This window comes from Serinus canaria, chromosome 2 (assembly GCF_022539315.1).
Source record: "Serinus canaria isolate serCan28SL12 chromosome 2, serCan2020, whole genome shotgun sequence".
Lineage (NCBI taxonomy): Eukaryota > Metazoa > Chordata > Aves > Passeriformes > Fringillidae > Serinus > Serinus canaria.
This window is the reverse complement of record NC_066315.1, coordinates 25,113,655-25,138,828: the sequence shown is the minus strand read 5'-3', so window position 1 is coordinate 25,138,828 and position 25,174 is coordinate 25,113,655. Positions and strand designations below refer to the sequence as shown.

Genomic DNA, 25,174 nt, shown 5'->3' with positions numbered 1-25,174 from the left:
ACTACTCCATCTGAATTTGCCTTTCACCTTTCACTCTTTATTTCCTTGAGTGTTGCTGTGAGACAAATATCAACTTATAGAAGATCATATTTACTGTGCATACTTCATGATGGTGATTCTGGACTAGCTCAAGTCCTTTATTAATATGCATTTTAAGGCACATGTTTGCAAAGATAATGGAAATACTTGGATAGTGTCATGGTCCACTGCAAGACTTGCTCAGTATTGCTGACTAATCAGTTTTGCTCTTATTCCATTTTCTTAATAACTGACTATAAATATATATTCAGAATAAGAACTGTTTTTTCCAGTGAAGAAGTTTTTATAATCCTTGAAACTTAAAGGGAATACATGGCAATGATTTGTGTTCCTCCATTTTGCTAAAAAATACAGGTTGGGAAGTCTAATTACATCACTAGAGTTTTTTGGGGTTTTTTTTGCAAACCTGTAGAACTAAACAAAAATTCATATGTAATATCCAGTTACTATCTGTGCAGGATTATTCCTTTTAAATGACAAAAATCTAAGTAGTCTAGCACTAATTTAAGAAGAAAGGGTGAAGGTCACATTAGGAGAAGATATAACATTGAGAAATGATATACTTTTTTCCTTTTCTTTCAAAAGTACATTTGAATCACAAAATGAGATTATCAAGTGGTTGTATCAGATAATATTTATGCCTGTTACTACTACTGAAATAATGAGAACTGATCTTTAATCAGTCATGAGACAAGGAGTTCTAAATTAAACTGCTGGTGTCTTTTGCAGACAAATAACTTTATGTTTTAAGTGAGGATGCCCTTTGAGGGAATCCTTTCCAGATTAGTAGGTGTCTACATGGAAATCTCTGATGATTTCATTGTCCTTGTTCAGGGAGTAGTGAGTGCTTTTGTAGAAAGTATTTTGACCTGCTGTGACACATGCAATAAACTGGGTAATGCACATAATGGAAAACTTTAATGTTCATGAGTGGGAGATTACTTGCACTGGTGTGCTGGTATGTGTTCCCTATTTCTCAGTCAAAGGAATTGCATGACATAATGTCCAGACAGCAAAGAAATCATGATGTTGTCCTAGGTGCTGAGGTCAGTGATAGTGACCATAGGAAAGGCTGAATAGAAAAGGCTGAAATTTACATAAAACATACATGTAACAGCCAATTAAAATTCAGTTACATGTAGTTGTGTGGTGTTAGCTATGAGAGTCATGTAGGATTGCATTACTTATGTTAAATGTAACTGTTAAGGTGATTATTTTGAGCCTAACTGCTTTTTTTCCCTCCATATATTTTCAGGAGATACAATTAGAACATGCAAAACAAGCCTTTGTACAGAGAGACAATGCTCAGTCTGGAAGAGTCACAGCTATGGACTTCAGGGACATTATGGTCACTATCCGGCCACACATGCTGACACCATTTGTAGAAGAATGTCTAGTAGCTGTGAGTAGTTCTGGTATCCCAGCTGGCAGACTTGGGATACAGATGTGGAATTCCTTTTCCTATGTACCTTGATTACTACACAACATGTAATCCAACCTGAGGATGCATGTTTTGAAGTCTAGCAGTTATTATCTATACATATGAAAATTAACCCTGATTGCTGAATATGTATCCTCAATGGTCTTGGTTTCCAGAGACAAAAGACAAAGTATGGAGATGGACCTTAGTAATGGCCTACAATTGTTGAGTTTGCCTTTTTCCAGCCATTCCATCATAGTAGACTGTGTCAAATATTTTTGAATGCCATTACATCCCACTTAGGATATCATTCTCAAAGAACTTGCTTCGTAATGTAAATTCTAAGCTTGTGAGTGTGATTTCCAAGTACCTGGGACAATGTATGAGGTGGAACATCAACCAAGGACATTCACTGATATTGAATGACCAATAGTTGTTCCACTTGACTGTATATTTTGTCTCAGTTTGGAGTGCACAAAGAAAAGAGGTACGTTTGGTTTTGCCCACAGTTTAAAATTTTGGGAACTTGTAGCAGCACATTCCAAGTAATCCAAAGCTTGGTCATATTCAGGTTTGAAGATCTGCTTAAAGGTCCATTCTGCTTTGACTTGCAAGGAAGAGATTTCATCACTTCACTTGCAATTTGAAGTGATGAGTAGTGCAGACTCTGACCAGAATATTAGAAGATGCATGCAGCAAAAAGCATAGCCAGAAGATTTAGGAACTGACAGTGAGACTTGGTACTTTCTTCCATGGCTCCCTCACAATCTTGTTACCAGCCTTCCTGTGTCATATGCTCTGTCATAAAACATCAGGTATGATTTTTGATTATTCCTCAAGGTCAGTTAAAATTTGGCAAGCTTATGCGTATTTTTTTCAGAAATTTGCTTGATCACTGATCTTATAATTTAAATAGTGAATTGATCCAATATTTTTTCTGTGTGCAGACCCATCACCACTTTAAGACAAAGGTTTAGTCTCACTTCTCATTTGAAAATGAGTAACTGTTCGAACCTTATTGTTCCCATTATGTTTGACTGCCTGATATAAGCCTGAGAGCTTACTGCTGGTTTTCCATGACTTGAAATGCCTGTGAATTTAAAGGTTTCAATTGACCTTTTTCAGAATATGTTTTGGTTTTGTTGAAATTTTCTATATAGTAATATGCTTTACATGTAGAAGTAGATTTCCTCATTACTAGAAATAAGCCAACTTATGAAACATTTCCAACTGAAGCAGGACTGAAACTTGAACTTTGTAATTACTACTGGTTATGTTGCTATAATCCTGCATATGTATTTGTTTAGGTTTGTAGGGTGGGGAGAGTTTTATATTCTGGTCATGATTAGTTTCAGTAACATAAGAATCTTTCATAGTTTAAAGTTCTTTATTTTGAAGGTTTTTTTGAAAAAGCAAGCCTGTAATGCTGTCACTCTTGTAAAAGAACATTGTTTGAAAACTTTTATTTCAAGGTTTTTTAGTCTTGTAACAATCTCCGTTCTCTTTTCCTCTTTTACTGTCTCTAGGCTGCTGGAGGTACCACTTCCCATCAGGTCAGCTTTTCCTATTTTAATGGATTTAATTCTCTCCTTAACAACATGGAGCTCATTAGAAAGATCTACAGTACTCTGGCTGGAAATAGAAAAGATGTGGAAGTCACTAAAGGTTGGTAGAAATATTTGCAGTCTGGAAGTTTCCTTGGGTGTTTGAATGGAGGGAAAGACCTCATCTGTATGCTTTTAAATCGGTGGGGGCAGGGGGGAAAGCCTACCTCGTTACCATTCCTTGGTTTGCCTCTCAGTTTTGTACAGTCCTGTCAGAGTGCACCCTCCAGCTTTTTCATTTTGTTTCAATCAGAAAAAGGTCCTAGTAAACTGGTGGTGGGGGCAGGGTGAGGAAAGTATGTAAAGATATTTAAAAGTTTAAAAAACTTCCTAGGACTCCTGCCAAATTGGCAGCCTATTAAAGTGACCTTCAAGGGTAGTTGAAGAATTCCATAAACTTGTATTGGCGGCACAGTAAGCTGATCTACAAGCTTGGAACAAGATGTTATCTGCTATATCTAACCACTTTTATAGAGAATTCCCTGTGCAACACCAGAGTTTCATTAATGTGGCCTCCTGGGACTATGCATGAAAAGTTCCACATCTCTTGACTCCTGTTTTGGGGGTTTTTCTTTGTTTGCTTTTTATTTTATATTTTTCCCTCTGACCTGCAGCTGATTGATACCGTATGTCAAATATCCTAAATCCTGCTGGTAGTACTAAGCTTTAAGACCAGAGAGTTGTGCTTGCATGAAGGACAGACCATTTAAAGCACACATTTAAGTAGTGACAGGAAAACTTCTGTGTTGGGTAACTTACTCCCCTTTCACCCTCCCCAACCAGTGTCTTCTACTTTATACTACAATATAGTGCAACTTTGGAGTGCTCTGGATTATTTCTTCTGGTTTGATTTCATTTAATTTTCTGTGTTTTTATTCTGTTGCAGAGGAGTTTGTTCTGGCAGCCCAGAAATTTGGTCAGGTTACACCCATGGAAGTTGACATCTTGTTTCAGTTAGCAGATCTTTATGAGCCACGGGGGTAAGTGGAGAATTGTCTATCCTCCTCTTTCTCTTCTCTTCGTCTTCTCTATCTCTGCTCTAGTCGCTTCTCTGATCTCTTGCTCTTCTCTTCTCTTCTCTTCTCTTGCTATTCTCTTCTCTTCTCTTCTCGTCTCTTCTCTTCTCTTCTCTTCTCTTCTCGTCTCTTCTCTTCTCTTCTCTTCTCTCTCTTCTTCTCTTCTCTTCTCTTCTCTTCTCTTCTCTTCTCTGCTCTTCTCTTCTCTTCTCTTCTCTTTCTCTGAAGGAGTGGGAGGTGGTGTTGGAGAACAGGAGGGTGTAGAGGACCATGTGCAGGTAACTTTTAGTAATCAGGAAACCACCCTCTAAGTAAACACTAATGTGAATTAATTTCCTCAGACGCATGACATTAGCTGATATTGAGAGAATTGCTCCTCTGGAGGAGGGGACATTGCCCTACAACCTGGCTGAGGCTCAGAGGCAGGTAAGAACAGAAGCCAGCATGATGCTGTTATTTGTTTCCAGTGCCAGTTAAATAGACAGCCAACCTCTTCCTGTTGTTGTCATCTAAGTTGCTTTTCTCTTGAGTACTGTAATAACTGTGAGGAGTGACATTTTGTTAGGATTTATTTTTTAACCTGTATCATGTTCTCTCCATGTCTTCTTTGTGCCTCTTCCTCTTGGATTCCATTTTAACAGGTCAAATGTAATTTACTTTGCAAAGATAGTATGTATAGCAGTTTCATCTAGCCAGTCAGTAAATATTAGATGCATGCCTAATTAAGGTGTTTATGTTTTGTGATTCGATTACTCTATGTTCTTTTTAATGAGGAAAAGAAAAAAAAATTAAAATTGAGCATCTAGCCTATGAAATGGCAGCCCGTATTCTGAACACATATGCATGTTCCTGGCTTTGCAGTGTTCTCTGCTTTGCTTTATGCTCTGTTGAATATCAAAATAGGAGAGCTTATGTATAGACTAACATCACAGTTTCAGTAAAAGTATGTCCAAAACCTAAAGGATATTTACTTTCAGTGGTATAACCACAAATGGATTTTTTTTTTTATTTTGAGGCAAAAGGAAATAGGAGTGTTCTTTAAATGTCAAACCTGTTGATCTTTAAGTTTTTGTATTATCTTATTGTATTTTGTATTTTCATTGACACAGGTTTCTATACAGATAGATTTTAAACTAACCCTCCAGTTTGTCTCTATTTTAAGGCAGTCTTAACTTTGTGTCTTGTGAGACTAAGGGTTTTTTGTTGGTTTTCTTTTTTCCTGCTCTGGGTCTGTGCAGAGACGCCAGTTTGACCACAATGAGTTGATCCAGGCTACATTTTTAGGACTACCAGGCCATAAGCCAGGCCTCTGTGTGTGTGTGTGTGTGTGTGTACACATGCGTCTCTTTTTCTTCTCTTTTTTCTTCTCCTGCCTCCCCTTCATGTGAGCACCCCTACCACAGCTCCAAGACAGTATCTGGGGTGGTGGTTTTCTGTTTGCTCAAGCACTGACTAAATGGTGATGATGCTGGGCTGAATCCAAGTGAGTTTGCTCCCAAAAGCTCACCATCTATTCCTAGAAGACTGCTAAAGGAGTTAAAAGCATTTGCATTGGGCTGAATATCAAGTAACCTAAGTTACAATAGGTGGCAGTAAAAGGTAGAGAAAAATGTGTGATGAAAGTAGCAGCTTCTTCACTTTTGCTCTGGGGCCACTGTCTCTGCTGCCATGATTTACATTGTTCTAAGAGGCAAGGACAATGAACAATAATCCTTAAATCTTTCTATTTCTTCTGTGTATGCATCCCACCTCTTAATTTTTTTCCACCCAATTCCTTTTTAATGTCAGCTGCTTGATGCTGAGATTGAAAAGATTCTCAGCTACATTGATATCTTTAATTTATTTCTGGTCATCTCCACCTATATTGGAATTAACTAAAGTGTAAACACAGGAAAATGTGTTCTATTTTTTATTTTGTTGCTTTACTTGTAGTATCCTAAAAAGAACATATTGCAAAAGGTGCTAGTAAGTATGAAAGATTTAATGCCCCTGCAGAACTTTTGTTTTCTTTATTATTTTCTTTCTTTAGATAGCAATTTCAAATCTGGAACGCTCCTGAAATTTATTTTTCATTGGATTGAATCTAGCACTCACAGACTGTGAGCAAAATGAAGTAATGGGGTGCTTTATGGAACCTTATTTTCCTTCAGCTAATCTGTGTGAATGCTTGCATGCTTGTTTTGGTAGGTGGGAAGTAATAGGTGTACCTGGCTTTGGCGACAGTAGAAAGAAATTCCAAGCTGGCGTTGCTTTTAGCTGTAGAAGATTAGTGACTGAAGAGGCAATATGTAAGCCTTCACTTAGACCACATTTAGACTATTGGTTTTAGAGTTGTATAATTTTATTGTATTATCTATTTTCTTTCCTATTCCAATCTGAAGAGGCTGCCTTATATGACACTTAGAAATCAGTGGAAAAGAAGTAATAATTGAGAACAAAATCTCTAGTGTATTGTGGAATTTTTTCCAGGTATCCATATACTTGTATCTGTCTGATCACGAAATGTTCTCTTGGGAAATGAGATGTTTTGATTATTTTTCTTGCCTTTCTTTTTGTTTTAAATCCCGCCTTGACAGAAAGCTTCAGGTGATGTGTCTCGACCTGTTCTCATCCAGATTGCAGAATCAGCGTACAGGTTTGCCCTTGGTTCAGTTGCTGGAGGTTAGTCATGGCTGAGAAAAAAAATATTCATCTTCACTGTTTGGGTTTTTTCTTCTTTTCTTTTGCCCATCTTCTCATTCTGCCTCTCATTTAAGTGTGGAAGGCTTCTCAGACTTTCCCTTGGAGCTGTGTCTAAGGGGTGGGATGTCTGTAAGATTGAAGGGGAAAGGAAGGATCATCTGGGCTACAAGAATTTTGGAATTTAGAATTGTTGCAGTTTCCAGGTGGTGTTGCTATCTAATTTGTCCCCCAAAAAAATTTCAGGAAAATAAAATTAATAATGAATGTGTATTTGGTTAAAACTGTGGGAGGTAGTTTAATGTATCCAGTATATATCATGAAGAAAAAAGATACCACTGTTATGTTAGATGTAAATGTGAAAGATGACAGTAGCAGTCAAACAGAGCAAATGCAAAATCATGTTTTCTTATGTCTTGAATTTTATTTGCAGCTGTTGGAGCCACTGCAGTCTACCCAATTGATTTAGTGAAAACCCGCATGCAAAACCAGCGTTCTACAGGCTCTTTTGTGGGAGAACTTATGTATAAAAACAGCTTTGATTGCTTCAAGAAAGTGCTGCGTTATGAAGGCTTCTTTGGGCTTTATCGAGGTAAGTTTAAAAGATGTTATATACTAATGATAAGAAACTATTAAGAGTTTTGTGTGACTGGATTTTTAAGTCTTTTTAGTTCAGACTTCAGTTTTGCTTCTTTGTTACAGGGGAAGGATTTGCAAACTTCTGGATGATTAAAACTTCACTGTAATGAGAACATTGCTGTAGGACCTATCTGTCCTTTGTCTCCTCATCTGCCATAGGGGAACATTAGCAATTTCCTACAGCAAAAATATATTGTTAGTAAAGTTCTCATTTCCTTAGCAGTGCTTAGTGCCCAGAGTGTTTTGTCCTGTTTGGTAAGAAGGTAGATCATCTATGGGTTTTTTTTCTTTGCACTACTTTGTGTTGTGGTTTTTTTTTGAGACAAAAAGGTCTTTGAGAACCAGTTGCATTTGCTTCAGTAATCATTGGAAATAGTAATCTTTATCAAGTTTTATGTATGCCTTTTCTTAGGTTGTCACTGTGGAGTCAACCAAAGTGATTCATTGGGTTTCAACCCACTTAGCTTTATATATGTACCCAATACACTTAAGTTACAAAGGTACCCATTCCAACCTGCCTTTACAGTCAATGGAGGAAGCTCCAAAATCCATTGACCCTGTTCAGGATGTAAATCATGCTCACTTTGGATATCTTAGATAAGTGCCTGACGTTAAATGGTGGCTTTTTTGTTGTTGTTGTTGTTCTGTCCTTGTCCCAGTTGTGGTATCAGTGGTGTCAGTTCAGGTAATTCAGGAGGAGTCATAAAGAGTCAGGAACCTCAGCATGAGATTCCAGTTCTTCTCTGTCACAGAGTTAAAGTAAATTATATTTCTGGTGTCACAATTATTGAAAACTTTTATGCCCCTCTGCCATATTCATAGGGGAGAATGTGAAACTTGCATTACCAACTTAATTTTTAGTTAGCTTGCTTAGAAACTTCTTTTCACTTGTGAAATAAGAATATTGTAATGAAAGAACTTGATTGTTAAAGGCAGTTGAATAAGGAATGAAGAACAGAGGATTTTAGTAACATATTGTTATGAACTGGCAAGGCTGTGCGCCTTAAAAAAAGTAACAGTTCATAAGCAAAGTGGGAAACAACATTAAAACTAGGTGGTGTTATAGGTGTGCACACTATAACATATGACATGAGTGGCTAAGTAGCTCCTCTGCAAAATACAGACTCTGTAATTATTGCAGCACAATTGGAGATGGGAAGGCTCTCTTAATAGTGACTGAGTTTGAGGCCATTTTTGGAGTAGACATAATAATTTAATAAAGAGTACTGACATGATCTCTATTTTGTAAGGATTTATAGCAATCAGAATCTTTCAAAAGTCACTGTTGTTACCAAAAGAACCAAATGCGTTCCTTGCACATTTTTTGTCTAGCATCCTGAAAGAATAAATATACAGAATTCTACTATTGCCTCCTTCTGTCTTATTGAAATTCCGAAGGACAGTGATTTTTTTCACCTGGGAAAAAAAAAACAGATAAAACCTCAGAAATGTCATAAATGCATGTTCTTAACTCCGTTTGCTTGTCCTGAGTTTGGAATTATTTTTTTCATTGCCAGGTTTAGGGAACCCTAGGAAACTTCATCAGTATCGGTTGTCCTTCCATTCCCCATCATCTTTACTACTTTCCAGTTTTCCAAGGAGTGCTGAATAGTGAAATCTCAGTTTGGTGGAGCTGAACTTCTAAGACCAGGCTAATAATCTGATTTCTGGATTATATAGTTGAATACCAACTGCTGTTTACAAATTCTCTCCTTAGAGAGCACCCTGACTTAGCTCTTTTTCAAGAGGCAAGTAGAGAAAACTGCTAAAAAAATGGAGCTCCTTCTGTGCAGTTCTGTAAATTCAGACTATTGCTCACTTTCTCAGGAGATGTTGAAGAAGTTAAGACGCTAAGTGCAGAAGGAAGTTTCCAGTTAAGCTGGAGATGAAGGAATATTTAAAAGGAGCATTTTATAGATTAGTGTAATTACCCAATGTAATGCAGTAAACACTTAGCAAGAGTCATCTTATTCTAGTCTTGAATTCTACCCTAGGTAGGACACATTACACTACTTTTTTTACTACTCATCAGTCACTGCAATTCTTTCTTCAGCTGATTTCTTCAGGGTTAAGTCAATGTGGGTGTCCCCACTGAAGGAGGGAGTAATCATTGGGAGACTTCTCCTTAGCTGAATAGATTCAAAAGCTTTTTAAAAATTGTACTAGAAACATTTAGAGCAGTGGTCTTCTTGTTATGATGCACTTCAAGAAAGCAAGCAGAAACTATAAACACTCTGAACTCAGACATTTCAGATATTCTTAATAAAAGGCTCATATTTCCATCCAACAAAGTGAACTGAATTTTCTTTTTTGTACCACTGTTTTTTTCCAAACTTGGTTTTAAACCACCATCTCAGATAAGGATAAATTACACCATCTTGTGGATATATAGAGAGCACTAAATTTGGTTTGATGTCAGTTTGGTTCTAAGTGTAATCAATGTTTCCACTGAGAAGACACTTGGATTAAAAAAAACCCAACAAACCAACAAAAACAAACATGATATAAACCTCTGTGGAGTCTTTATAATATGCATTATATGAATGCTGTGTAGTTAGCATTTTTTAAAGACTTTATATCTGAGATAAATTTTTCATCTGTGTCTCAGCATGGCTGAAAAGCAAGTTCATCTCATATACCTGTAATTTACTCTTGTGTCTACGTTTATACCTGAAATGCATGTTCAGAAACTCACAGATATTTTTATACATGCAAATTTAAGAAAATTTTGAAAGCTGTGATTTGTCAAGGTCTCTTCCAACTGATGAGGTCACCTACATGTCATAATAGAATTTTAATCAGAAGTCCACCTGATGAGTCACAGAATGCTTCACAGACTTAAGCAGAGCATCTAGTAGAGATTATTCCACACATACTTGATTGGAATTTCATGGGAAATTTAAGTACCAGAGATAAAATGTAGTTTAGGAAAATGTTTGATAGCCATGCTGTTAATGCCACTTTGCCTGGAGGACTGAAAAGACAGGGAATGCTATTGAAAACGCTGTCATCTGTGATCATTAGCTGTTCAGGACCTTGTTTGTTAGTTTTATTTCTGTTGATGGCGCTTCTAGCCCTGCAGTGACTCCAAATGCCATCTAATTTAGATTTTAATGATTTGTTCATCATCCAACTTCATTATTACTGATGGACTCCCATGCTAATGATGCAAAAAGACTGACAGAAGCTTTCCTTCCAAATTATGCAATGGAATACCATGTATATAGACTGGAACTACAAGCCTACTTGTACCCCAAGTTCTGTCAAAGCACAAAATTTTCAGGAAATAACCCATTTCCAGTTTGAGGGAGCTATATTTGAATGGCAACTGGTGTTTAATTGTCTAGTTTATTGTGTGAATCCTGTAATGGAAAAATGTGGCAGTATTCCATTACTGCCTTCCTATGAGATGCCCTAATGGTTTCAAATATTTTATCTAGACTGAGCAACAAAACCTGCAGTCACTGTTTTTTCCTAATATGAAGAGAAAATCACATCTGTTACACAGTGTGAAACTGAAACTTCCCTGTTAGACATCTAAAAAAATACTTTGGCCCAGTAAGATTTTTGTTTCTCAGTGCTATCAGTACAGCTGGGCTGGACGAGCTGTTGTGTGTGTATTCACAATGTATTTAGGCTGCTTTCAGAAAATAACTTGTAGGGTGTCACAAAATGAATGCAGCTTTTGGTGCTCTGGCTTGCCCACACCTTCCCCTTCCCTGAGAGTCCTACTATGACAGTGTGTCAGATACAAAGTGGCACATTGTAATTGCTGCTAAAAAGCCTTGGTTATAAAAAGGCACTGAATAATGTGTTTACTATGTACTATACTAGCGGGCTGCCTATGTGGAAGATATTATGCTCTGATGTTATAAAAGGCATGCATTTTTCAGGCACTGTCAGACATTTCTAAGCCTGTTCTCCATCTGTGTATATGTCATATTGCTGATCTGCTAATGCATAGTAACACTAAGAAATTCCCACCGTGTCAAGATAACCCCAACAGAATATGACATTTTCGTATGGGGCCTTTGATGTGCTTTGTTTCTTTCAAAACTTAGCGTCTTTATCATGTTTAGAAATTTTTTGACAGTGTATCAAAACAATAAAGAAAAGAAAATTTAATTTTTATGATCATAGCTTATAAAATGCACAGGTACTACTTTGAGATAGGCATGAGATCAAATGAAAGGTCCCTATGCCTTCCTAAGATGCTGGAGATGGTAGGCCTAGCTGGTACCTGGTAAGGCTATAAAACCTGATCTTAAAATTCATGCTACCTTTTATAGAATACTGTCTGCTATATTGCAGTAGATATCTACAGCATTATCTGTAATCAAACTTACAAGGCACTTTTATACTATAAAATCATGTGTGAAGTAGAGGCAGAAAAAGAGAAAAATGTTCTAGGTTTTGGTTGTTCAGCTGGGTTTTTCTGGTGTTGAGTTTTTTTTAAACTGCTGCCTATTCTATTTAATTTTTCTCTTCTCTACCTCTAATTTTTATGAAAAGCTTTGAGTTGTAACAGTCCCATTCAGATTTGAGTACAAAAAGAATAAACCAGATGGAAAAGAAATAACTTGTGCCAAGATAAACATCTTTTTCTCATGACTTCGCAAGTGTTTTTACAAATGCAAGGTTTTGGGAACTGAAAAATGGTTAAAAGGCCATCTTCAGATCAGTTCAGTGAAAATGGATCTGATCTGTACTGCTAATGTTGGTTCTAAGATTGGAGGTTTATGGAAATCATCAACTGGACTACTTTTATGCTTTTCATATCTTCATATTTTAGAATGTTTTTTCTGTGATTTATTTGATAACACATGACTTGAAAGTCATGGTATATATAGTTTGGGTGTAATAATATCAGTATATGTGATTTTAAAATTAATGACCTTTGTGTTTGGAATTGTATCTGCTATATCAGACCTGCTTAATTTTGCTGGGTTTGGCTTAAGATGTGCTTTTAAAGTATATGGAACACTTTTTTAATCTCTGAAGACATAAAGTTATTTGCCATAATGTTTATATAAAGCCACTCATGTCCTATAGCAAGTTGTAAATCTATAGCAATTACAAAGATAATTTTGTAATGAAAAATCCTGTTCATTTTATATTATTGTGCTTCCCTCATAGTGCTGCAGATAATGTAATATTTAATTCCATAATTCTGAAGGGCTTAATGGTTTTTCACTGAGGTCTGATTTCATGTCAGCCGCACAAGTAATACTTTTTAAGAAACTCAGTTTCTAAAATTTTACTTACTCTGCAGAATCTCTTTTGGTTTTGAGCAACTGTTTATGAACTTAGTGCTACTGTATTTTTAAATTTGAGTATTCAGTCATATGATCATAATGCAGCAAAGTTATCTTGGGTAAATGTTACATGTATATGTACATCAGCTGTATAAAGACGTTAGGATATGAATATATATATTGGGTCTCCTGCTACCAGGAGATGCTTTTCTTCAATGTCAATTTCCTATTAAGATCATCAGTAGGAACCAGTAAAGCTGATGGATTGTAGCAGGATTGAAGAATATACTAAATCAGACCATGTGCATTTTTCTCTGTGTTATTCTGACATTTAGTTCTTTCAGAAAATGCTTTTCAAAAGGTTAACTTTTAGAGGTGGAAACTTAATTGTTTTGCAGGTTTCTTTCCAACAAAATAAAACCATGGAGGGGTGAAAATATCAGGCTTTGTAGAAAGTACCCAAATGTGCTACCTGAGCTGCTAAAACAAAGGGTTCTGCACCAGGAGTTCTAGCTGGGGTGATTTTCTCACATTTTTGAATGGTGTCCTAATTTCATTATGCTGATGAATGCTTGCAACACCATTCTCGCTTCAGGCTTTGCTGGTAAGCTTTGCCTATTTTTAGGCTGTGTCATTCAAATGTTTACAAAATATCGACCAGTCACTTCAAACGAGTCAAGCTGACAGTCAGAAATTCACACTTCCAATTCTGTAACACATTACTTCTAACAAAATAAAATAGAAAATTCCATATCTGGGTAGAAAGCAACATAACTTCCTTTGTTTTAAGAGCTGATGATTCAGCTGGGCAAAGAACTGAAGAATGCAGTCATACATGTTTGAATGTTTTGCATTATTTTGATTCCTATCCCCTTCGGTCCTGCCATCTAATGCCATTGTTTTTGCTAGGAAAAGGTACTGAGGTTTTGACTTTTGAAGTGGATTCATTGTGTATCTCACAAAATTAATGAGAAGGTCTTCATTTTTGTGTGAACATGCAGAAAATAAAAGTCAGCTTAGGACAGTACTGAAACATATTTGGCAAATCTGTATTAGTGTTTAAACATAAAATGAGCTAGTATGAATTTAAAAGAAAAAGAAACAAATACATATAGACAGTGGTAGCACTTGAAGTGGTAGCACAAAGTTTGTTCTCAAAATTGAATGTTTTAAGTATTCTCATTATATATAATAACACAAAATTGCTGTAAAAAATCACCTGTTTCTAGGTGCTGGTCTCTGCAAACATTTGTTGATTTGTTTATTTAATACCAAGTTACTCAATGCCTTGAATTCTGTATTTCCATGTTACAGGTCTGTTACCACAGCTATTAGGAGTAGCACCAGAGAAGGCCATAAAACTTACTGTAAGTTTGTAAATGGATTTTTTTCATTTCTCCACATTGTAAAATGAAGCAAATTAAAATTAGCAACTATTAATATCTGACCAGTGAACAGTACAGGTGGCATACAAGTCTCATCTAGAGGTGTAAATGTAAATTTTAAGAATCTTACTAAACCTATTTTTGGACTCACTCCAAAATAGAACAAGCTCATTCAACTTGTTCAGCTCATCTGCTTGTTTGTAAGTAGCATAGGCCTTTGGTTTCACTTCTTAGCAAAGCAGATTTGTTACTTATTGGAGGGCTTTTGTTTTTGTATCTCCATGTGGTTACTGTATGTGTGGTTCCAGTCAACAGGAGATAGATAATATCAGCATGTAGTGAAGTGTTGCTAAGAAAGGAACTTGTTTGCATGATGGTTTTTTCTAAATATTTTACTTCTGTAATTTTGTTATTTCTTAAGTGTTTGTAAGGCACTTAAGAATTTCTTATTATAATCCAATGATAATATATTGTTTATTCACTGATAAGGCAGTATTCAGCAAAGCTAGATGCTAAAAATGCATTTTAAAAAAAAGGCACGTAATGCAACTAATTGAATTGCCGTTGTGTTAAATCTTAGTATTAAACATTCTGATAATATTTGACATTTTAATTTGATAATTTTATTTTTTATTTGACACCTCTAAAATATTAATGTATTTTATAATTTTCTGATTTTAAAAATTACATTATTAGCGATGGGTTTTTTTTTAATAATAAGTATTTGAATAATACTGCAAATTCTTGTTAAAAGGAAGAACGTAGCTTTAGAATATTTGATATAAAATCTAAGACTGATTTCTTTGATATCTTGTAGTTTGGTAGCTTAGTGGATGTATTTGCATTTTCATTTGCACAGAATTTGCAGCTGATGAATGTTTTCTCTGACCTTTTAATTTATCATCTTTCATAAATGTTTGTCTTTTAAGGTTAATGATTTTGTGAGAGATAAGTTCAGGACTAAAGATGGATCTGTCCCACTGGCTGCAGAAATTCTTGCTGGTGGCTGTGTAAGTATCTTTAATTTCTTTCATATGACATTCATGAAAGTGCAGTTCATAAGGACTAAGGCTTCTGTTTAACCACAGATCCGGTTCAAGAGCAGACTCTCCTAGAGCATCTCAGCTCTTTCCTAGATAGGCCAGCCGTTCTTGATGAAAGGGTAAATGTTTCTGTGCATCGTGCCTTTTAACCGCGCTCTCTAATTCTCACAGCTTAGAGTTTGTTTCCTTCATCAAGAGTGTGTCTTTATTCGTGTTGGCTGTAGCTTATGGCCTAAAGAGGATTCATGCTAACCTTTCCAGAAGTTAATAATTAGTTACTACTTTGTGGCACCCACTCTGCCACGTCACTTCTTTCCTGATGTGTTATTGCACCCACTAATTTTCACTTTTTGCAGTGATACTGGCTTTTTGAAATGGCAAAGACTGCTCATGCTTCTTTGAGTTCGTAGCAGACGTAGGCTGTGTAATGTTAACTCCGTGCATAATGCATTCCTGAATGTAGGCTGTATTTAAAACCCACTAAGATTTTAAGAGTGTTTTCCTTGCACAAAGTAGTATCTTAATGAGCAACTGGCGCATTACTGGGTAAATGATAATACTTCACTACTTGGTCTAGTTCTGTCTGTTCATATTACAGCTTACTTGTATCTGGTGTATTGATTTGTTCAAGCAAATGTAAATACTTCAGGTAAAACGAATAGTTGTTCAAAGACCGGTGCATTTTGCAGATAAAGAGCACTGTTTATTTAAAACAGCTTTGATCACTGGGGCAGAGCAATGTTGGTGTGTTTTTAATCTATCTTTGTTTCTGCTGTCATAAGACAGATGAGGTCACATTTTCAAGCAGCTTCTACCTGTGTCGAAAACTACAGCGAGCAGCAACTTAAATAAAAATGCTTGCGTCTTAACCTCAGTAGGTGCAGAGATTTGTGCTGTGTGTGCTTGCAGAAAGTGAACTACGATTATCTGAGCCTCAGGGTGCAGTGGCTCGGTTGCATTGCAGGCTGAGAAGCCCTGGCTTTCTGTAATTCTCAGGAGATGGGGCAGGATTTGGCTGCTGTCTCACTGCTCCTTCTGTTTGATCACTGACCTGTTGTAGACTGCCAGGTAGGATCCCCTTGTTCTGTAACTTTAGGAGCATTCAGAGAAGAAAAAAAGAAGGGGAGGGAGAGAAGAATGTGGGTCTCTAAAGCCCTAAATAAGAAGCATGTTGTAAATGAAAGAAAAATGCAATAAAGCGCTTGCAGAGTAAAAAGTATTTGCCCCTTACACTAATAAAAAGTCTCATGAACATAGCAGCCAGAGAGGATTCTGCAAAATTTTCATTTAAAATGTCATTTGATCTACAGTTTTTATTTTACAGACTGCTGTGAATTTTTTAATGCAGTACAAAAAGCACTCTTTACAGAGACCTGTCATTCATGAGAATGCTGCTGCAAGCTTTTTGCCAGCAGTTCATTGTAAACTAAGGATATGCTTTAAGAGATAGGTGGTTTGAGATGTATTTTAAATGTGCTGTAAATGTTGGCTTGTCCTAAATTTATATTATCAGTGAGATTCTGGATGAAGTTGCAGCAGTAGACGTGCAGTGGCAGAATGCCCTGAGTTTTCTTTTAACTGTAGTGCTCCACTTAAGGGCATAGTTTGGTGCCAGGTAGATAGGTTGCAACTTGTCTCTTCTGCAGGTGGTCTTTGGGTTCTTTTGTAATTTTAAACCCAATTCAGACTAGCAACAGAGACTCTCATTATCAGTGGTTCTTAGGTTTTTCGGGGTGAATTTTTCTGTCATGGTGTAAATATATGTGTTAAATATGAGATGGCAAAAACATGCTTTTCCCTCTAGCTTTCAGCATTGTATTGGTCCAGCTTTTAGTCCCTGTTTAAGCCATCGTGAAACCTGTATTTCATTGTGGAAGCAGCACGGACAGTGTTGAATGCTCGAAAATTGTCAGTCTTGGATTTTTACCTCATTTCACAATGTAGTAATTGCTTATGTGGGAGGCAAGAAGACAGGAGGGCATGATGTGTTAAAGTCTAAAAAGGGGAAGACAACTAAGATTAATTTTCTAAGACTCCTGCCCTATCACCTTTCCACGTTCTACGTCTAATTCTCTGCTGGGATTGTGTTACAAACACAGATTTAAATTTTTCTTCTTCAGTGCTTCTGTTTCCTTGGAGTATTCATTGCTTATGCAGGAGCTGAGTGCTGGGATGCATGCTAGTTTGTAATGTCTTAAATAGCAGCCCTGTGAATATGGTATAGTAATAATACCTAGGAGAGGGAGGACAAGCAGATACTTGGATAGGTTGGGTTGTTCAGTAACACAAAGGGCTTTGAAGGGGTCAGTATCACCTGAGTAGCTCCACTCTGCTGTTTGCCCAACCATTGCCAGGCGTTGACTTTTAAGTCTCCAAGGAGTTCACTTTGCATCATAATTACTGTGAATTAGTACACATGGCTGACTTTTGCACTTGTAACTAAAGCTGATTGTTTCATTGAACAAGTCTTTTTCTGTTTTGTAAACTGTTTTCTCTCCTAAAAAAAAAGAAAGAAGAAAAGAAGAAAATAGATCTTTTATTTCATGACCTTGTGACACTTAATTCAGTTAACAGCCTGTTTCATAGCTTTTTATTACGTGAAGATGAAAGCGATAGGTTGGTTGAGATTATTTTTTTTTTGAGACCCCCAAGAATACAATTAGAAGTATAACCTTTATACTTAAAGAAGGCTGTTATGTAAATTACTAACACAAGATTTCCATCTCCTTTGTTTGTAAGAAATTTTCCTAATGACTATAGTATTTGTTACCCATAAAAATGCATGTAGCTTTCAGATTTGCACAATGCCTGACACCCACCATGAGCTCTCATCTCTGCTGCGCATTTTGGACTCTCATCACTCATGCAAATCCTATATAGCCCTTATCAGTATGAGCCTAGTAAAAATCTTTAGTTTAAAGGCATGGTGTAATGATGCTGTAGGGCTAATATCTGCTTAGCATCTAAACCACAAAGCTGACTTAACCTTTTTGAATTAAAATGGACACATATATGCTGGGTTTGGTTTCTCCTAATGCTATAACTTCACTTCAGAATTCCTTAATAAAAGGATGTGTAAGCTGTAAGTACAACTTGGATTTTTTTTTTTTTTACAGTGGCAATAATATTGAAATTTCTGGAAGCTTTATTTCATGGTCTTTCACTTGATTTTATATTTTAAATAAAAAATAATTTTAAGTCATATCAAGTTTAGCTGCTTGCTCTTTTTAATCTTAATTCACTTACAGGCATCTGTTGAAAGTAACCTGATTTTTTTTTATATAGCATTATATATTATTCTTATTTTTTGAGTTATATTAACACGTGGAAAACTCTCTTTGTAAAAGTGTAATAAATACTATATTTGGGGTTTTGAGACATTACCTTTAATTCTAACTTTTTAGATGAGACAGTCGTTTTGCTTAGTACCTTAAATAAAGCTGTTCAACATTTAATGAAAAATGTATGTTAGTGTAACTGGGGAGGAGGTGCAAATATGCAAAATAAAGAGGGATATAAAACATAAAAGAATACTAAGAAAGACAGAAGAAGGATTAAAGCATGACTAAAGGAATCACTATATATTGTATGTTGCATTTTCTGCATATATTAACACAATGATATCAGTAAATAGGAGGCATAATTTTCTGCAAGAAAAGAGAACTACGTTTTGCTTTATTAACCTTTCCTTCTGCTCTCCCTTCTCCTTCTGAGCACACAGTCTTTTCCTACCCAGCTGCTCAGTATGTGCTCACTATTAGCCAGCTTAAATCATGTAGCACAGTACAATTACAGATCCCATACAGATCTGCTTTTGTTTAAATTGTCAAGGCAATTTTAGGCATATTTGAGAGACTCTATAGGAATCATAATACAGTTAAAATGCATCGGACCAGCTTGGGCAGCCTCAGCTCTGCTATGGAACATAAAAATTAGATATGGTTAACATCGAGTGCAAAATCCTGCCCAGAATTAATTTTTATACAGAAATGTGATGTGAAATTCCAGGTGAATTGTGCCAAATAACAGATCCAGTGCAAATAGTTTTATTAAGCTACTTAAAACATTTATTTTATGTTTCAGAGAGTAATAAAGATAAGTCCACATCTGAGCTACATTTTCTTTGTGGCATTGCAGTGGAAACAGAGGGTGTATAAACTGCAATTCCCACATTTAGATCTCTTGCTTTCAAAAATTCAGCCGTTTGAAAGTTGTGGACTAAAGGAGACTGAAGGTGCCATTCTTGATTTCATTATTATGAAACCTAAATATGTTAACATTCAACTATATTTGGCAAGGGAAGCTGAGCTATGGGAAAAATTAAACTGCACAGGATATATGCCAGGGGAAAAAAATACCTGCATGTGTATCTGGGGAAAAAAAAAAAAAAGAAGCAAACAATTGTTGTCACACAGAAAAGCTTTGGTCTAGTTTATTGAGCTAGATAAATGAAGATGGTCATCTTGATGATTGCTCTTATGACCTTTGACAGCAAAAGGCATATGTCACTTGAATGCTTAGCAGATTTGTTCTCAGAGGTCTGTTCTCCCTGTGGCTGGAGATCCATTACTTTCAAGGGGATTTCTACCTGCTTGGGTATATCCAAATTTCACATCTGCTTTAAGGACAACTTCAGAATCTCCTAATACACGCTTTTTTCCCTTGATTAAATTTAAAGCTGGTTTTTTGTGCATAAAATTGATGTTGGCCAATAAATTACTTAGATTTAAATTCTGTTTAGCATAATTAATATAATGTAACTGAATATACTATAATTAATTAGGTCTTTTTAAGGTCTGGTACTGTTCTCTGAACCACTATAATTGTAGTTATTTTCAGCATGCTAAAAATAATTTAAACTAATCGTAAATTTTTGGTTAAAAACCCCCAGCTAGATCTGGACTTAAATTTTACTTCACATTTGCAAACTCACTCTATTTCATCACTGCTCTGTTTTAATTGACTCTGATAAATTTTCATCTAATTTTAGACTTAAGCCTTATGATGAGGTTTGGGAAGGCAACACACAGTAACATGATAGTCCTTTCCAATAAGTTGTACCAAAGGCTGGGAAAGTTACTGATGTAAAGTTCCTGCTTCTCTTTGACCTCACCCCATATTTCCTTGCAGGTTTGGATGTTTTTAAAACAACAGTTTGCTGAAATTTTCATCCTGTCATACCTACTTAAACTGGTCTTTCTCTAAATCAATAATGAATTTTGCAGAACTTGATTTCATTTCATTTTGAATTTTCCTTTTGCATTAGTTAATCTACTTTAAACTTTTTTTCACAAAAAGTATTTTTCCATAACAAATAATAGATACTTTCCCATTTTGCTTTCCCTCTCTTCTTTCTTTTAATTTCCTTTCCGCCTGAAAAAGTGAGAGACAGAAAATTTTTCGAACTTTTTTTCAAACTGTAAAACAAGGAGGGATGCCTAGGTTTAGGTTGATAATTTTCTGATTCCAGAACCAAGCAATTCTGAATGCTTTAAAAGTCCATTTTTTTTTCAACAAACTTACTTAATATTGATTGAACATGAATCTTATTCTTTTTTTCTCCTGTTATATTAGAAATAATGACTGCAAAGTTTTACATGAATGCACACTGCAGTTTAACACATGGATTTGTTTTGACAATTATATTTTATTACATGTCCCTTTCTCCTTTTACTTCTTCTTTTACTGACAGTAAAACATTACAGTATTTACCGGTGAAGGTTCAAAAAAACCCCAAATCCAAAAAAAAAGGCTTGAACTCGAATCAGGAATTAAAATCTAGCTTTCTGTGAGAAAAAGGAAGATATTTATGATGTCACAGTAATTTATGATGTGACCAAGAAATAATGGGTCACATTTTTAATACAGCTACCATGCCTTAGGACTTGAAAGGTCTGTAAATCATTAAATGATTCTACAGCTAGTCAAAATAGACAAGTAGAGCAGACAGAGCCAAACATTAACAGATTTGACAGGTCTGTAAGTTAATTGCTTTTATAATGCCAATCAAGTAGGCTCCACTTGGATTTTTTGGCTAGGCTTCTGAGAAGTGAATTACCTATAACGTGGAAAATATGCACAATTTTAATTTTTTTTCTCATTGCAGACTTGGTCGGTGCTTATAAACAAACCGTACTTCTGTTTGTTTCTGTTTAGCCAGGTCATTAATATTCTATTGTAGGACACTCCTCACAACTTGTATCTGAGTCTTGGAAATCTGATGCAGTAGCAGGAATGTACTTCTGTTCAGAGTAATTCTATTTATGAGCACTTTTATATGAGGATTTGTATTTGCTTTACATTTGTACATTTGGACATAAACAAGACTGTGATTCTAGCAGTGTTCGCTGTCTGAGCTGCACAAAGTAAAACCTTAGCAAGACCAAGGGAAGGCTGCTCTCAGAAGACAAGAAAGATTAGCTAGAGAAAAACAGAATTCTGCCTGAGCAGCATGAAAGCTGTTTCTGTGATAGGCTGATCAGGGCAGTGAAAAGCAGATGATTGAGGGCTCAGGAAATCTTGTGATCTGAAGAAAAGGTATTTACTATATGAACTCCCATTGCTAAAGAGCATTATCAGAATGCTGTGTAGATAGGACCACAGATGAGAGAACACAAAATAGCATGAGATGGCTTGTCTAGATTTTTGAGGCCTGGCTTTATGGAATGAAAAGGTAGCACAGAACCAAGCTTTTGAGAGCCCAGTGTGCTTTGCTCTTGACATGCAGTACCACAAAATTAAGGTGGTCACTTTTGAGATCTGTAAGAAATTAAGGTGGTCACCTTTGAGACTGTAAGAAAAACAGTAATTTTGCACTGCTGTCTGTTACTTGGGAGCTTTTCTGGTAACAGGAGAGTCCATAGTGAAATCCCTTCTGCAGCAGTTTGGCATAATTCATCTAATGCTCTTGGGACCTGCTGCCATACAAACACCAAGACTTTTAGAGGTAGTTCGAAGCACTGCAGTGGCACTCTGTAAATCTGGCTTCTGAGCTTTGTTCTGTTGTAGAGTTGGTATGTGGTTTTGTGGTAAATCATTGAATAGTTCTGTGCCTTAGTTGCCCTTTATTATACAATGAAGATGGTAATTTTTCCATTCTTGTAATCATTGGTACATTTTTAATTTAATTTTTTTATGACAATGAGCAATCTTTATTTAGTGTCTGTACCTTGACTTTAATTAGGATTAATGGATGCTATGAAATGCACAGGAAAACAAGCTGCATCTGGAAACTTAAAAGGAGTAAGGGCTTGTGACAGAGTATGATATGCAGTAGGACTGAATATGATAAGCAATTGGCAAAAAATCTTGGAATTTGCACCTGCTTCTCTTTTGTAGATTAAACAAGTAACCAAGATATTGTGGACAATTTCTTTTGCAGAGGTTGATTTTTGATAATTGTATAATATGTTGCTTATGTATTTTTATGATTGCCATTAATTGCTATAATTGCTATCCCTGGGTGATATTGTTGAAAAACATTAACACTCTAACATTCAGTAATAATCCTTCCTTCATCCATGAAGCCATATAAGGGGATATGTGATAAGTTGGATGGGATGCAGAAGAAAGGTCTAGGCTGACCCTAAAAGCTGTTACTGAGAGCAGGAAAGGGGCTAATTTGAAATAGATAATAAGGTTAATTAGAGGAGCAAGAACATTTGATGGTTAGTAGCACTGAAAGGAAAAGAATCTAGTACTTTCTTCTGGAATGGAAAACAGAATTTCCTTCTTTAATTGCAAGCTGTGTTCTCTTCAGAACATACACCAAAGCTTTCAAATGGAGATGTGAAAGCCCGAGGAGAGTTTTGTCTGGTGTGCTCATTTCTTAGTTAATCTCACAAGGACACAAAAAGCAGTTATATTAAAGAGAACAGGAATTTCTTCTCTCAGTGTAATGGGGGGTGAAAAACCTGCAAGTTTATTTTCCAGCAAGTTTATTGCAGAGTGATTTGAACATGAAGAAATAGAAAATATTTTGACTTCTTAAACTGAAATACTGTTAAGTGCTTGTTACTAAACCATTTTTTTTTTTAATTACAGAGTGGGCTTTATTTCTTCATGGACAAAAAAACCCCAACCAATCCTCAACTATTTTTTCTTCTTCCTTCTGTTCAGTAAAGTAGGAAAGTAGCAGGAGACATGATAGACAGTACTGTATTACTGTGCAAGACTATACTGCCATCGAGAGGTGTTGGGTGATATCATACCAATTGCAGAGTTGAAGAACTGCAAAAATGGGAAAAAACCCAGCTTGTTTTTAAAAATTCACATGTGTTTGTGTTCATAGCTAGCTGACTTTGCTAAAGCACATTTAAAGTCATGCACATTTCTAGTTATGCATGTATGAATTGTTCTTGGATGACAGTGATATTTCCCTTTTATTTTCTTGCTCTAAATCAAACAAGACCATAAGTGCTTGTGATTAGGTCAAATGTTAAATTCTTTCAGAATAATATGGGCCCTTTGAGATAATTATCTATGGAGTACCTCTGGTTATCTACGCCTATAAATAACTCAAAATTACAGTTTTTACTTCAATCACATGAAAATAACTGAAAAGTAATAGATTTACTTATACAGTCAGATCATTTGTTTAAAAAATGATTGGAAGATGTGATAAGGAATTCAGAGTTGAGGGTATTCAGGTTTGTAACTTCAGTACAGAAAAATTTGTGTTAGTGGGAACCATCTGTATTAAACATTGATGTATTTGATTTTTCTGACACTCAGTGGAGAAATCATTAAGCTTGAGCAACCTAAGCTTAAATGGTGTTTATTCGGGACAAAAAAAAAAAAAGTACTTTTCAAATTCTTCCCTTTGGGAGCGTATTTGAAAATCTTATAATTAAATACATTTTTGACTGCAAAAGCTAGCAAACCAGAAGGCAGTATTCTTCAACTTTTGGCCAAACAAAATGAATGAACAGGGTGATACAATATGCTGAGGATGTTTTGTCTTTTTTTTTTTTTTTTTTTTCCATACCAGTTCATTCCAGTACCTTGAAAAGACTGGAAAAAACCAGATTGATAAGATTTCTTTCATTGCATTCACTATGCAAAAATTGAGAAAGAAGACAGAAGCTGTACTATTGTGATTCCAGCTACTCATTTGGAGATGAGGGTATCTGGAGACTCTTACAAGTTGTGAATGTTTGAGCAGGGAGGAAATGCACACACTGGTCATACAATTAAACAGTCTGCATCAAAACCCCTTCTTGTAAAACCAGATTCATTGTACTTTCCTCAGAGAAGCACTGGGAGGAAATAAGTTAATATTTATGAGACGCTTGCATTACTGTGATGATGAATAACACAATAGGAGTTACCAGAACTAGATAAGCAAGAAATCATTTCATTAGAGAGTACAGTAGCCATCTCCGGTTTGCTTCCCCCCCATTTTGAGAGCAAGGAGCTGCAGTTACCAGCACAGATGCTCAAATAACAGAATGATCAAAGCTCCCCACCGAGACACTGTACTTGTTACCACTGGAACTGCCTCTGCACAGGCTGATAAACCAGCCTTCCTCTGCATCACGAGGCAGGCAGGTGGTAGAAACCCTCCTATGGAGACCTCTGTCAGGTATTGTCTGGCTCATCGCTTGCAGTTATTCACCGTTTGATTTTTGGAGTATGTCTTAGATCAAATTCAGAGCATGGCAGAGGTTGTTCAGGGAGCTCTGGGATAGTATCTGGACAGTCTGGAAACACTTCACTGGAAATGACCAGTGTCTCACGTCAAACCTGCTGTGTGGGCAGCAAAACTGATAGTCCTTTTAGTACTGTGGGGTGCATGCAGGTCTCTGTTTTTAAAACTTTGAATGTAGCAAGCTTGGTTGTATGAAGTGGGTAAATAATACTATCTGTGTTTTTAAATGGCAAGCTGAAGCAGAGGAAGTCCTATGTGATTTAACCAGAGCAGCAAATGTCTAATGCTGGAAGTGTCTACACAGCCAGGTTGGACATGCAAACATAGGCATTTATATGCACCTCCTAGCACCTGAAGTACTTCCCATCTGTTTGAGTTGAAATTATATTGTACTGAAATATTTTGCCTTTATTTTCCTTTAAAATTAGAGATATCTTTCTACTTC

At 36.1% G+C, this 25,174-nt stretch overlaps 1 protein-coding gene across 2 annotated transcripts in view; it reads left to right on the top strand.

Annotated features, from left to right (window-relative positions):
* The window catches only part of SLC25A13 (solute carrier family 25 member 13), a 99,296-nt gene that overhangs the window by 55,291 nt on the left and 18,831 nt on the right, over positions 1 to 25,174 (top strand). For both annotated transcript variants that reach the window (XM_030226631.2, XM_009085982.4), the window contains exons 6-13: positions 1,295 to 1,441; positions 2,986 to 3,124; positions 3,950 to 4,043; positions 4,421 to 4,505; positions 6,656 to 6,740; positions 7,192 to 7,350; positions 13,967 to 14,019; positions 14,967 to 15,047. In XM_030226631.2, coding sequence (XP_030082491.1) covers positions 1,295 to 1,441; positions 2,986 to 3,124; positions 3,950 to 4,043; positions 4,421 to 4,505; positions 6,656 to 6,740; positions 7,192 to 7,350; positions 13,967 to 14,019; positions 14,967 to 15,047 — 843 coding nt within the window. The remainder of the gene's footprint in view (positions 1 to 1,294; positions 1,442 to 2,985; positions 3,125 to 3,949; positions 4,044 to 4,420; positions 4,506 to 6,655; positions 6,741 to 7,191; positions 7,351 to 13,966; positions 14,020 to 14,966; positions 15,048 to 25,174) is intronic.